The 13004-nt window shown below is 40.5% G+C and overlaps 2 protein-coding genes across 2 annotated transcripts in view; one reads left to right on the top strand and one right to left on the bottom strand.

Moving 5' to 3' along the window:
• The window catches only part of snd1 (staphylococcal nuclease and tudor domain containing 1), an 87584-nt gene that overhangs the window by 51322 nt on the left and 23258 nt on the right, over positions 1-13004 (bottom strand). The window lies entirely within an intron of this gene.
• lrrc4.1 (leucine rich repeat containing 4.1) lies at positions 7955-10774 on the top strand. The gene has a single exon (XM_020926118.2). The coding sequence runs from the start codon at positions 7958-7960 to the stop codon at positions 10772-10774; it is 2817 nt and encodes a 938-aa protein (XP_020781777.1). The 5' UTR covers positions 7955-7957.

Below are 13004 nucleotides of genomic sequence, written 5' to 3'. Positions count from 1 at the left end.
TGTTAATTAGTGCTTTGAAATTTACTTTTGAAATCATTGCATTTACTGTGGTCAGCCTGTACAGAAGGTAAATACAAGTGGCTAAACGCGCCCAGTCAAGTTTGATCGGCTTTCCCATTGAGAAACACAAGAGTCAGTAGGCCTACGGAACCGCTAGAGCTTCCGGTGGAAACACCTTCGCGTTGACGCGAGCCTGTGGTTTCGTGAGGTTAAGTGTGAGCAGATTGTCACTCGCCAGGTGAAAACAAATTCCGACAATTACTTGAACCCCAACAGTGACGTACATCCTTCATCTCACATAATTTGAACAAATTCACGTTCAAGTTCTTGATTTACAAATGTGTTGCGTTCAGATCAAAGTTCACTGAAAAATTAACGTGTTCAATTAACGTGTTCTTTTGAACTCGTTCATGCACAACACTGGTATTGTATTTTTTGGACTAAGTCGCTCTGGAGTATAAGTTGCACCTGACAAAAAATGCATATTAAAGAAGAAAAAAAACATAACTTGCACCGGACTATAAGCCGCACTGTTTGGAGAACATTTATAAAATCAGAGACCGGGAACCGACATTTCATTTTCAAAGGGAAGTTAGAGTAATAACAACAGAACATAACAGAATAGAGAATAACAGGCTGCTAATGTCACATATGAACAGTTATTCAGATAACTATAGCATAAACGACAAACAAATTTACCAAACTCCATCTCACTCCAAGTCACTAAATCCACTGAATTCTTCGTCCTTGGTGTCACTTCTGAGCAACTCCGTGACCTCCAGAGGTAAATTGAGTGCTGCTTCCTCTTCTGCGTAGCTCTCGTCAGACTCGGCATCAGTTCCAGTTAGAATTATTCCAGTCTTTCTGAATCCTGACAGGATGGTTTCAGTTCACTTTATGTTTGTTTAAATTTTAAATTGTCAGCAATACAGAAGTAATGGTGCAATCGACTGACATGATACCAGACAGGACAGTGGTTCTTTCTTTCTTCTGCAGCGGACATGGGCAGTAAAGTGTGAAGTGACAGTGGTACAGGAGTACACAAGCCTAGAGCGCCCTCTGTCAGTGTGTAAATTTTAACACATAAGTCACACCGGAGTATAAGTCGCAGAACCACCCAAACCATGAAAAACAGTGCGACTTAGTCCAAAAACATACGGTAATTGAACATGCATTCAACCACAGGTGAATATAATTACTTAAACAGGGTCCATCAGACAGTTGGCAACAAAAGGGTGTTACTTAAAGCAAACCCCTTCCCATTTCTGTTGTCAATGGCACCACATGGAAAAGAAATGACACAAGACCTGACAAAGAAAATTATTTCTTTAAACCAGAAAGGTGAAGGCTACAAGATGATCAGCAAAGTCTTACTTATTAGTAGGAATACTGTTACAAAAATGGTTCAAAAATTTATGAAAGATGGAACCCCAACTATCTTACAGAGACGTCCAGGTTGGCCACAGAAGTATTATGTGTATTGTGATTTGTGTTGTTCCAATACCATTTTTGGGGGATCCAATACCAATACTTGGCCTTAGTGTGCTCACCCATACCGATACCAGTCCAATATCACATAGTGTGAAGAAGTCATGGATCTATAATAAATCTGGATTTTATTTTATTATAGTTCTATGGAAAAAATAGACTACGGCTACTCAATTTTGTTACAGTACAAGAGCAATAAATACATCTAATAAAAGGCTATCTAAAATCTAGAAGACTAAATGAGATTGAGAACTAAGTGTTAAAAGTCAAATATATAATGATTTTGACCCCAAGTAGTGCTGATTTAAGCACTGATACTTTTCTCATTTGTTACTTTCTACCACAGTGCATGGATAAAACCAACAGTGAAGCCTGTAAAAAGATGCTCATCCTCGGTGCACATGGCTAATTATGCAGAAAAACAAAATCCGAGTTATGCTGCTTTCAGACCTGGGCGTCAAGGCATCCAAAGTCTATGTGGACGTGCGTTGGTGGTGTCTGAACTCAAATGCAAAGGTGTCCAACTAAAGAAGACTTTTAACGCCCAAGTTGCCACTGTTGTCGGGCTGTACTCTCCAGAGCTCAGTTTTTAGTTTAGTTTTTTTTTTTTTTTTATTAAATTGAGCATCACAGTAAAGACTAAATGAAGGCATCAAAGTTGTAACACAAATGTCATTTCTGTCTTTATCAGCATGTTTTAAGTGTCTGCTAACCTGCTCTAGGCGTTAGCATTAACATTAAGCACAGAGGTAAACAGCAGCCACGTTCACGTCTACAGGTCCTCACTGTGGAAAATATTGAGCAGTCTCGGATCGGTGATTTGGTCTGTGTACTCTCCGAAAGTGATACCTGAAAAATGTGCAGTATCAGAGCTTTTGCCGACACCAGTATTGGTATTGGAACAACCCTAATTGTGACTTTTATTCTTATTATATAATGATTATCATGGCTGTCAAGTGAAACAAAAAACATATAGCATTTTATAAACCCTAGACTACTATTAAAATCCCATAGGAAACCATATTACCAACTCCCTTTCTCTTTCTACATCCATCTGTTTCCTAACATCCGAGATTCATTGGACAGCACTGTGCAATATGTTCAGTGCAGATATTCTGGCACAAGCCATAAACAGACAAATAAACACACAGACATGACACAAGATACACTGACTGGTGCACACACCAGCAAAGCTCTAGTTCAGGAACAACAGGGTTAATTACTCCCACCAACAATACAAAAAATAAATTTAAAAGTATAACCTAAAATGATGCAACTTTAGGTGTTTTGGTTATGAATTTATGCCATGATTTGTAAATCCACACAAGGTGTGTGTTTGTACAAGGTTATGTTGGGGAAAAAAAAAATATAAGGTGAAAAAGTTGTGAATAAAGACTATATCTTTATGACTAAAGTACAGTGGTTTTAGTCATTCACTCTGGTGGATTACTATGCTTTACCTTCGCATTGCTCTGAGACAGACAACCATTTCATAGGCCTTGGCAACTGGCAAAGCAACATTCTGATGAACGCACCAACATTAATACTCCATGCATCCTAATGCAATAATACACTAAGCTAAATTCACAAGGAAAAATCTGTTAGCTTTATAATTGTACAAAAATATCTGCAAATATATACTGTCTAAAAACATAAAAGCATTCCTTGACTGCTGGGGACAGAGAAAATGCAGCGCTGTGCTATTGCTCAATTGTATATTCCATGTACATGAAAACGCTGGACTGGATGATGAAGTCTATTGCACCAATACAATATAAAGTAGCCTTTAAGTAAAGAGATAAAAGGTAGGTAAAAATGTGAAGAGGGTGGAAAAGTTGGAAGAATTAAGTTAAACTAAACTAAAATGACAGTTTATTGCCTGGTAAAATATCTGGATTCACCATCCCTATGAGTGAACATAGCAGATGATAAAAATGATAATAGTTTAAAAAAAACATTTTAATCCTTCTCAGGAATACTGATAGCAGCAATTCTGTCACACCATGTGCATATAATCTGGAGCAGAATTAATTCCAGGAAAATTCCATTAAAATGGGGATAGTAGTATATGTAGATGGCTTTCCTTCAAGGTCAGTGTTAGACACAGATCATGTTATCATAATTCATTAGCTCTTTAATACTGCTTTGGATTTATTATTTTATTATATATATATATATATATATATATATATATATATATATATATATATATATATATATATATATATATATATATATATATATATATATATATATATATATATATATATATATATATATATATATATATATATATATATATATATATATATATATATATATATATATATATATATATATATATATATATATATATATATATATATATATATATATATATATATATATATATATATATATATATATATATATATATATATATATATATATATATATATATATATATATATATATATATATATATATATATATATATACACATATATACATATACATATATACACACACACACACACAATAAAATCATGCATCTCTCTTCATTCATAACCAATAGTGTTTCAAAGGTTAAAACATTAAAATGGATCAGGTCAAGAGCAGTTTTGTTTTGTGACATATCTTCAAATATGTCTAAACTCAGCAGTGTCTGTAAAAAGGAAAAGCAGGAAATGGTATGCCACATGTGTGACAAAAACTAATCTATCAAACTAGCAGGTAAAATCCTCATCTGATCTCCTACACAATTGTGCATTCGACTAACCGAGGCTTCATTTTTCTATAGGATACTGCAGGGCATTCTCTCTAATGGAAACCATGACACACACGAACATGCAGGCTGCTGACCTACATGTGACTGGACGCAGCCCAGATTGACTTTACCCCAGGGGGAGAGTTCTGGACTGTTTGCATACCCCTTGTACAAACTGACTGACAATCCGCACAAGTAGGCCGTGCCATACCCTTAAACTATACTCTGTGCCCTCCTGGCCTGGTACTGGGGGTTGCTCAAAGACCCTTAAGTGCAGTGGGGAGAGCAGGGGTAACACAAAAGGGGCTTAGAGTTGGCATTACAAAGTGAAGGTCTCACATAGTATGTGACAGCCCTTCAATCAGTCCACAAGGGCTGACAACGCTCTGCCTGTCAGCTTAGAGAGACAAGAGCAAGTCCGAGTTACAGTGTGAAACCTGACATCCTGATATGTTGATTGTTAGCCAAACACTATAATGACCAGTCCAGGTCAAGATCACACCAATTAGTAATGCTTATCACTGAGGTATTGCAAGGTTTGGCAGGTCATAACCTCCTCTCAAATCAGCATGAACAGACAATACAAGTGTTGGGAGAGGCAGGGTAGACAAAAAGAGTGGATCAAGGCCAAAAGAACAGTGCTGCCCTGGCACATTGGTCACGTAACGGGTCAGAGGTCTGGGAGGTATTGCAATGGGTGGGTAAAACACACGCTGAGGACATTCTGCAGAGCTGACTGATCCAGGGGTACTGGGACCCAGACCCAAACAATATTGCAAAGCCAGTATGTGTGAAGCAATAGCAGTGGAAAATTATAGATTTATTTTAATCAGTAGTGCTTTCCTACTGTGCTGTGGAATACAACTTAAAAATCTTACTTTGATTCAGCAGGGCTTGACTTTGTGGAACATGATAGACAGTATTGCTTGATTAACTAATGTCTCTGCAATTTTACTTTAATGTTTATGTTACCGGAAAAATTGATAATCAAGGTATTCTACAGAATGCCTGAATTCCTACTTTGCTTACAACATACTAATTAATTTGCACATCCTTAACAAATGACAGGGATTTTCTAGATTGTATATAATCATTTTTATTTTTGTGGAAAAGGTTTGACAGAAAGAGAGCATTAGCACTGTTAAAACAATTCAGAGTTACACCAAAGGATCCCGCCGTAATAGCAATGCTTTGAGACTGAGTTTGTGACCAAACCAAATGCTGCAATTTATTCCAACTGTAGTAGAAGAAGTATTTTAATTGGTATTCTAATGGCTGTCAGATATACCTTTGTGGGACAGGGAAATCCCCCCCCTGAATGGTCACTTGCTTGGCACTGGAAAAACCCCTGCACATATATAGCTGCCACCTCAATGTAACATTTGCTTCATTGAAGCCAATTCATATTCATGTGCAGTGAATTCAAGGAGAATGTGTGTGTATGTGTGTCTAATGCAGAAGTTGGCTCTATACTTCTGTGCCTGTGGGAATAATATACAGTGCTACAGGCACAGTGACCTTTTCTAGCCGTCATGCTTCTCCCCCTCTCCACTTTCACACACTTATTCTGTAGCTCGGACACAAATGTACACGCATATCTACAGCACTGTCACAATCCACTTAAACAATCCAATCTCAATATTGTTTAACAAATCAAACCATTTTGCAAGGGTTGGGGGACAGTAGGTCTAAGTGGAGAAACAATCTACAGACAATTAAAAAATGTCACATTTAACATGACATTCTCTGGATGTACTAGAATCCAAGCGCTTCATCTTAATGTTAACAAGGTTAAATTTTGCTTGGCTTTTCCAGAATCTAGACAAAGCTAAAGAATTTCAAAGAAACATTGTGCTGTAAGCATGAGAAAAAGCAGCAAGCACAAACTGGTTTTTGAAGAGGTAGATCTCACAAAAGGTCTGAGTGCTTTGAGCTCACCCAACTACCCCAGGACACTGCAGAGAGAAAGAGGGAGACAGGCAGTGTGTCTGTGAGTGGGAGAGTGAGGGAGAGAGAAGCATAAAGAGAGTGCATTAGAGAGGGGGAGAGAGAGACAGAGAGAGCGCGCGCGCGAGAGAGAGAGCGAGCGAGAGCGGAGCCGGCACACGCGCTCTATTGCTGCTACAACGGATCCTTTCCACATCTACGCTACTGTTAACGTCACGCCTGTAAGCAGCACTTGCCCAGCGCTTGCCTCCCTGTCTTGGTCCTCTCCCCAGTAGGACATTCTATCATCAAGTGGGTGCCGATCAACGCAAGGAGAGGAGGAGGAGGAGAAAAAACTGGACCAAAAAGAAGCCGAACAGAGGAAGGAGAAACTGCGCACCACCCCTCCTTTTTTGTGACTCCTCACCCACCTCGATCAACGAGCGACATCACCCCCACTCCTCAAAGCACCCCTCTCCATCCCCCACCTCACACCCCCCTCTGAAGAAATTGACGGATTATTGGGAAGTGCATGGGAGGCAGGCTGCAGCTGCTGTGTGCTCGCTCCGACTGCCGTGTGCGTTGCAGGGATGGTGTGTGCGTGCTCATGAATACTGCTGGAGCCACCGTGGCTTCTAAGGATTGAGCATGTGGCTGGACAAGAAAAGACACTAATGAAGGCAGCCTATGTCGCCTTCTTTTCAATCCAGGCAGCGCACCGAAAGGGACGACTTGAGATTTTTTAGAAATAAAAAAACAAGACACAGCATCGCAGAGTAAAGAACGACACGGGGAGAGGAGGAAAAAAAGAAGGGCTATGAGACCAACCATCTGACCAAGTGATTGACCGCTAAAGTAAACAGAGGAATACCAAAAAAGACTTTCTTACCCTCTGCAAAATAAGCAGGCAAGGAACACTGAAGTGTACGAGGATTTTTCATTCAATATTCTTTAAGCTAACCTCCCACCTACCTCTTTTGTCATTTTTGCCTTTCCATTTGGTGCACAAAATTTTGTGCGCTTGTTTGTGAAGTCATCTGTGCTATGGAGACCTGTGTACGGTGTCTAGCAGGGGGATCAACTGTCGGATTCCAAGGACAAGCCAGAGAAGAGGAGCCGACAGCAAAAAGTGAGCATGGGCGCACTGCTGCTTTAGGAGCCTGACTGGATTCCAAGCTTTTTTTCTATTCAAGACTAAGGAACAGGAAAATAAACATTCACAAAGGGCCTTTCTATTTGGATATGTGGATTTACAAAAGGGCTCATCGTGGTTAAGCTCTTTGGGATTGATACACGTTTTAAAGAAAGCAGAAAGGCTTTCAGTGCTGCTCATGGGATATAAATACATCTGTTCTGAACACCACAACTCTTTCTCATTGCAAAAGGAGGAAAGCTATAGATCTCTGAGCCTGTATATTTAACTTGAGGTAGGTGTCTAGAGTTTCACATCCTCTCTGCATTTGTTATAACGCAAAATCCCATTCATGTAACAGTTTTGTGGATTGATATATAATTATGTCATTCACCTATATACATAAGGCAACACAGTTTTGCCCTTCAACTTGTTCTCGTTTGAGCATATTTGTATGAATATGAATAATCACAGCAGTGACTAATTGTGAAAAGGTCATCTAGCCCATTGGTATTATAAATGAAATAACTTTTTGGCTTTGCTTGGTGATGTGAACCTTTTGGTTGATTATACAAGTTAGACTGTTTTAAGTCCCTAAACAACATCCCCACCACCCCCCCATCCCCCCCCCCCCAGATGATGCTGAATTATGAACGTGCCACATCATGAGTCTCCTGGGGCGGGTAACTGTGCATCGCGCCAGGAAAGCCGCCCTGCTCTGTGTAGTCTTCCTGATGGCGCGAGCGTGGAGCAGCGCCTCCCTGGCCTTGGCGGGGGCGGCAGCGTCTCAAGGACCCCAGGGCTGCCCACCTCAATGTTCCTGCAGTAATCAGCAGGGGAAAGTGGTGTGCACCCGGCGCGGCCTCACCCGTGTGCCCCCTGGAATACCTGCTAACACGCGACACCTCAATCTAATGGAAAACGCCATTGAGGCGGTGCAGGCGGATTCTTTTCGCCACCTGCACCACCTTGAGGTGCTCCAGCTTGGGCGAAATGCCATACGGCAGATTGAGGTGGGCGCGTTCAATGGACTTACAAGCCTGAACACACTGGAGCTCTTTGACAACCGGCTAACAGTTGTGCCCAGTGGGGCCTTTGAATACTTGTCAAAACTAAGAGAACTATGGTTGAGGAATAACCCAATTGAGAGCATCCCATCGTATGCCTTCAACCGGGTCCCGTCCCTTATGCGATTGGATTTGGGAGAGTTACGGAAACTGGAGTACATCTCGGAGGGAGCGTTTGAGGGCCTACAAAACCTCAAGTATCTCAATCTGGGAATGTGCAACATTAGGGGGGATTTGCCAAATTTGAGTCCACTGAAAGGCCTGGAAGAGCTAGAGATTTCTGAAAACCTTTTTCCGAGAATAAAACCAGGCTCCTTCAAAGGCCTACGTGCTCTTAAAAAGCTATGGGTGATGAACTCTCAAATAACAGTAATTGAGCGAAATGCCTTTGATGACCTTTCTTCATTGGTAGAACTTAATCTTGCCCATAACAATCTGAGCGCAGTGCCACATGATTTGTTTTCCCCGCTCAGGTTCTTGGTGGAGCTTCATCTTCACCACAATCCATGGAACTGTGGCTGTGAGGCTGTGTGGTTAGCACGGTGGCTAAGGGAGTATATACCAACAAACTCTACATGTTGTGGACGCTGTCATTCACCGGCTAGCATGAGGGGGCGACAATTAGTTGAAGTCGAGAGGGGTGAAGGGGCAGCCACCCAATGTTCTGCTCCATTCATTGCTGATGCTCCAAGAGACTTTAACATCTCAGCAGGGAGAGTAGCAGAGCTTCGATGCCGTACTGCCCCAATGTCCTCAGTGCGTTGGTTGTTACCTAATGGGACAATCCTTACACATGCCTCCAGCCACATCAGAATATCAGTTCTTAACGACGGAACTCTTAATTTTTCAAATGTCCTTGCTGCGGACACAGGCACTTATACCTGCATGGTGTCCAATGCAGCAGGGAACTCTAATGCCTCGGCCTACCTCAATGTGAGTGCTGCTGAGCTGAATACGTCTAATTTGAGTTACTTCACCACAGTGACGGTTGAAGTAATGGGACCAACCACAGAAATGCCCAAACCTACAACCACCACAACATCCTCTGGGGCTGGGGTAGCTGCTGGTGGAGGAGGAACAACAACAACGACAACTGCTTCTCCCTCCGTATTTCAGCCGGTCTTCATTTCTACACCAACAGTCCTGCTGCAAAGTACTGAAAGCCCTCCAGGTGCAGCTAAGCCCTCTGTAGTTCCTGCAGTCCAAGGAGCCACTGGGAAACCAGGAAAGTCAGGCCCCAGCCTTGATGAAGTGATGAAGACAACCAAGATTATAATAGGCTGCTTTGTGGCAGTGACACTACTGGCTGCTGTTATGCTTATTGCCTTCTACAAACTTAGAAAGCGCCACCAGCAGAGGAGCACTGTGGCAGCTGCTCGAACTGTGGAGATAATTCAGGTAGACGAGGAGGACCTTCCACCACCAGCTTCTGCAGCACAAGAGACCGCACTAACGTTGCCTGAAATCCGGGACCATAACAGTATACACAAACTGGACTTTATCAGCCACAAAACAGACTACAGTTTCCACAAGCCCAAAGTGGAGTACAAACCGCAGCCTGACTTCACTCTTCACAAGCCAAAGGCTGAATATACAACATATAAGCCAAATGTAGACTACAGTAGCCACAAGACCATGCCAGAATACAGTACCCACAAATCTACACCAGACTTCAGCCTTCATAGACCAAAGCCTGATTTCAGTCCATTTTCACAGGAATACAAGTCAAAGGTGGAATACAGCCCTTTTAAAGCAGACTTTGGAACTCACCCTAAAGCTAAATCGGAATTTAGCCCTTTTAAACCGGATTACAGCACCCATCCCAGGCAGAAATCAGAATTCAGTCCATTCAAGAGAGATTATAATACACAGCCAAAACCCAAACATGACTATAGCCCCCTGAAATCGGACTACAACACACAGCCCAAAATCAGTGCCCATTACAGCCCCTTCAAGCCCTCTTTTGGCACTCACCCAAGGCCTAAACCTGAATATAGCCCTTTTAAGGTAGACTACAGCACTCAGCCTAAAGTGAAAACAGACTTCAATGCCCAGAGATCTAAAACCGACAATACCTACAAACCCAAGGACCCTTATACCCCCCATAAGACTGTGACTGATTACAGTCCTTACAAAGTTGATTACTGCGCCTTCAAGTCTGACTTTAGTCCCCAGACCCAGAGATCTAAACCGGATTATAGTCCACACAAAATGGACTACAGCCCTCATAAAGTGGACTACAGTACCCTAAAACCCAAATATAATACTTACAAACCAAGTGGACAAGGAGCTAAATGGACAGATAATAATGTTGGCAACTCATTGCCCCGAACCTTGCCCAGCACCATCACAGCAATGGCGGAGCCCTTTGTCATAAAAACTCACAAGGAGAAAGTACAAGAGACTCAGATTTAAAAGGGCGTCTGACCCGTTGTATCCCTGACCCAAATCTCATTTTGTCTTTTTTTCCCCCCTTTTCATAGAATCACGCAATAGAATGCACAATGAAGGAAATGACAACTTTTTTGTACAAAGTGCAATGTGAAAAGAGACTGAATTTCTTGTTGTACATGCTTATAAATATATATATATAAATACATCTATATATATATGGACAAATCAAAACTACTACCATGGGCTGGTGATAGAGAAACATATATTAAAAAGAAATTAAAACTATTTTCTAACTTGTAACTTCTATTTAAATCAATGAGTTGTTTGAGATTCTGTCTTGACTTTGACAAATAGGAAAAGGCTTGTTATAGAGGGCATTCAATGTGATTTTTACACAAAGATAAAGAATGCAGCGATTCAGAAAATATTTATACAAAAAAGCCTTTCTTTTAACAAACCAACAAAGGTCAGTGTTGATCTTTACAGGTTTACCTTGTAAAAGCACCAACATTTGTACTGTGCCAAATGTTATAAATGCAATAAAAAAAGATTTTTGGAGGAAAAGAACGCATTAGAGGAATGTTTTTCACCTCTTTTTGGTGTCTACTGTAACCAACAGCAAAACACTTTAGACACTGCAGTAAGATGCTGCAGCTATACTTTAACCCTGAGAGTGCTGAATGACTCACTGTGCAGGAGAGGGTGGTGCTTTCAGGGAAAGAAGAGAAAATTTTTATGTTGTTTATGTAATATTAAGTATTATTAGACAATCAGAAAAAGACAATTAGACAACCAGAAAATACAGTACACCCTTGCAATGTTTAAATGCCTGTCAAGCAGAGACAATTAAAATGTTGGCAAAATAATTGAAAACAAAAGTATCATCACATTTGAGTTATGTACTAGAAACATTGCAAAGTCTTGAGCAAGTGTATCAAGTACTGTGTAGATATAGTAAAAACTAAGATAGCCCCAAAACAAAATGTTATGACGTGCATGAAAGTCATTCGTCCCACTAATGTAAAGTAAGCACAACAAGTTTGAATTTCATTATTTTGGTGTGTTTTGCATACCAAAAACAGACAGAGGGCCATAATGGGTTAAAACCAATGCCTGGTATTCTTAAAGTTAAGGAAAACTTCAGCTGCAAAAAAGTGTTTAGACCTGAATTAAATTTAACATAAATTAAAAGCAGTATCTCTAAACAAGTCTCTTTAACGCTCCCTAATCCATCCAAATATGAAATATGCATTAAAAAAAATAAAATAAAATAAAAAAAGACTAAAAACATAATAAAAATTAAAGCAAAAAATTAACTGAAAGAAAAAAAAAAAAAACAATACAACATTTGCTCGTGGAAATAAAAAGAGGCATATTGGAGTTGTGCAGCCCTTGTCAGAACAAATGTGATGCAAGACTGCCAACTACAGATGGAACAGGGGATATATGGTCTGGTCACCACGGCTTCCATATGATCAGTGGGACAGCAGATTACACAAAAAGGGGGTGTGGTAAGCTGTCCGTGTGCTGGAAATAATGGGGGTGGTAACTAACCTAAAATAAGTGCGGAGACCAATAATGGACTGGACAACTGGGGGCACTTTAAAAACAGGAAATTGCAGGTAGTGAAGCAGAAGCGATTGGGAGGATGTCTGGATCAAGAGGTCAGCATTATCAGAAGAGCAAATGTTATCAGAGCATAGACTCATATGTTTTCATTATTTTTTTAAAACTAAATTGTTTAACATGTTTTTTTTGTGTGTGTGTGTGTATACTAGCTAGTGTGCCAGTGGAGCAGACAAGGGCTATTCTAAGCAGGCCTGGGAGCGTACGAGCTTGTGATTCAGAGTTAGTCAGAGCCACATAGTCATATGGTCCTAATGTCAAATTGAGACAGTGGACACTACAGGATAAAGACTATACAGATTACTAAGGGACTGTGCTTGGAAGGCTCAAGTTTATTTATACTTTACTACTAAAGTAGTTGATGCTTGCCTGCCATTATCAATTTGTTCATGTCAGAATGTACTTTATACTGCTTGTAAAGAATGAGTATATTTGCTGTCCAAGGAAAAAAAAGAAAACCTTAAGTGTGTTCTTTGGTGAGAGTTTATGACCCCTTAGGTGGGTGAAAAAATATCCCTGTGTTTTTCTTAGCATCCTGTGCAGATGAGCAGGCCTTACTTTTATGATCCTGTCCAGTAGTTGAGGCAGAGGTGTATGTGGTGGGCAGTAAATCATGTCCATGGAG

Source organism: Boleophthalmus pectinirostris, unplaced genomic scaffold (assembly GCF_026225935.1).
Source record: "Boleophthalmus pectinirostris isolate CB_2022bp ecotype Guang Dong unplaced genomic scaffold, ASM2622593v1 HiC_scaffold_18, whole genome shotgun sequence".
In the NCBI taxonomy this organism is placed as follows: Eukaryota; Metazoa; Chordata; class Actinopteri; order Gobiiformes; family Gobiidae; genus Boleophthalmus; species Boleophthalmus pectinirostris.
Note: the sequence above shows the minus strand (reverse complement) of the source record. Positions and strands in the feature narration are given on the sequence as shown.

Coding starts and splice junctions, on each gene's coding strand:
- lrrc4.1 (XM_020926118.2), top strand. CDS start 7,958: ATGAGTCTCCTGGGGCGGGTAACTGTGCATCGCGCCAGGAAAGCCGCC.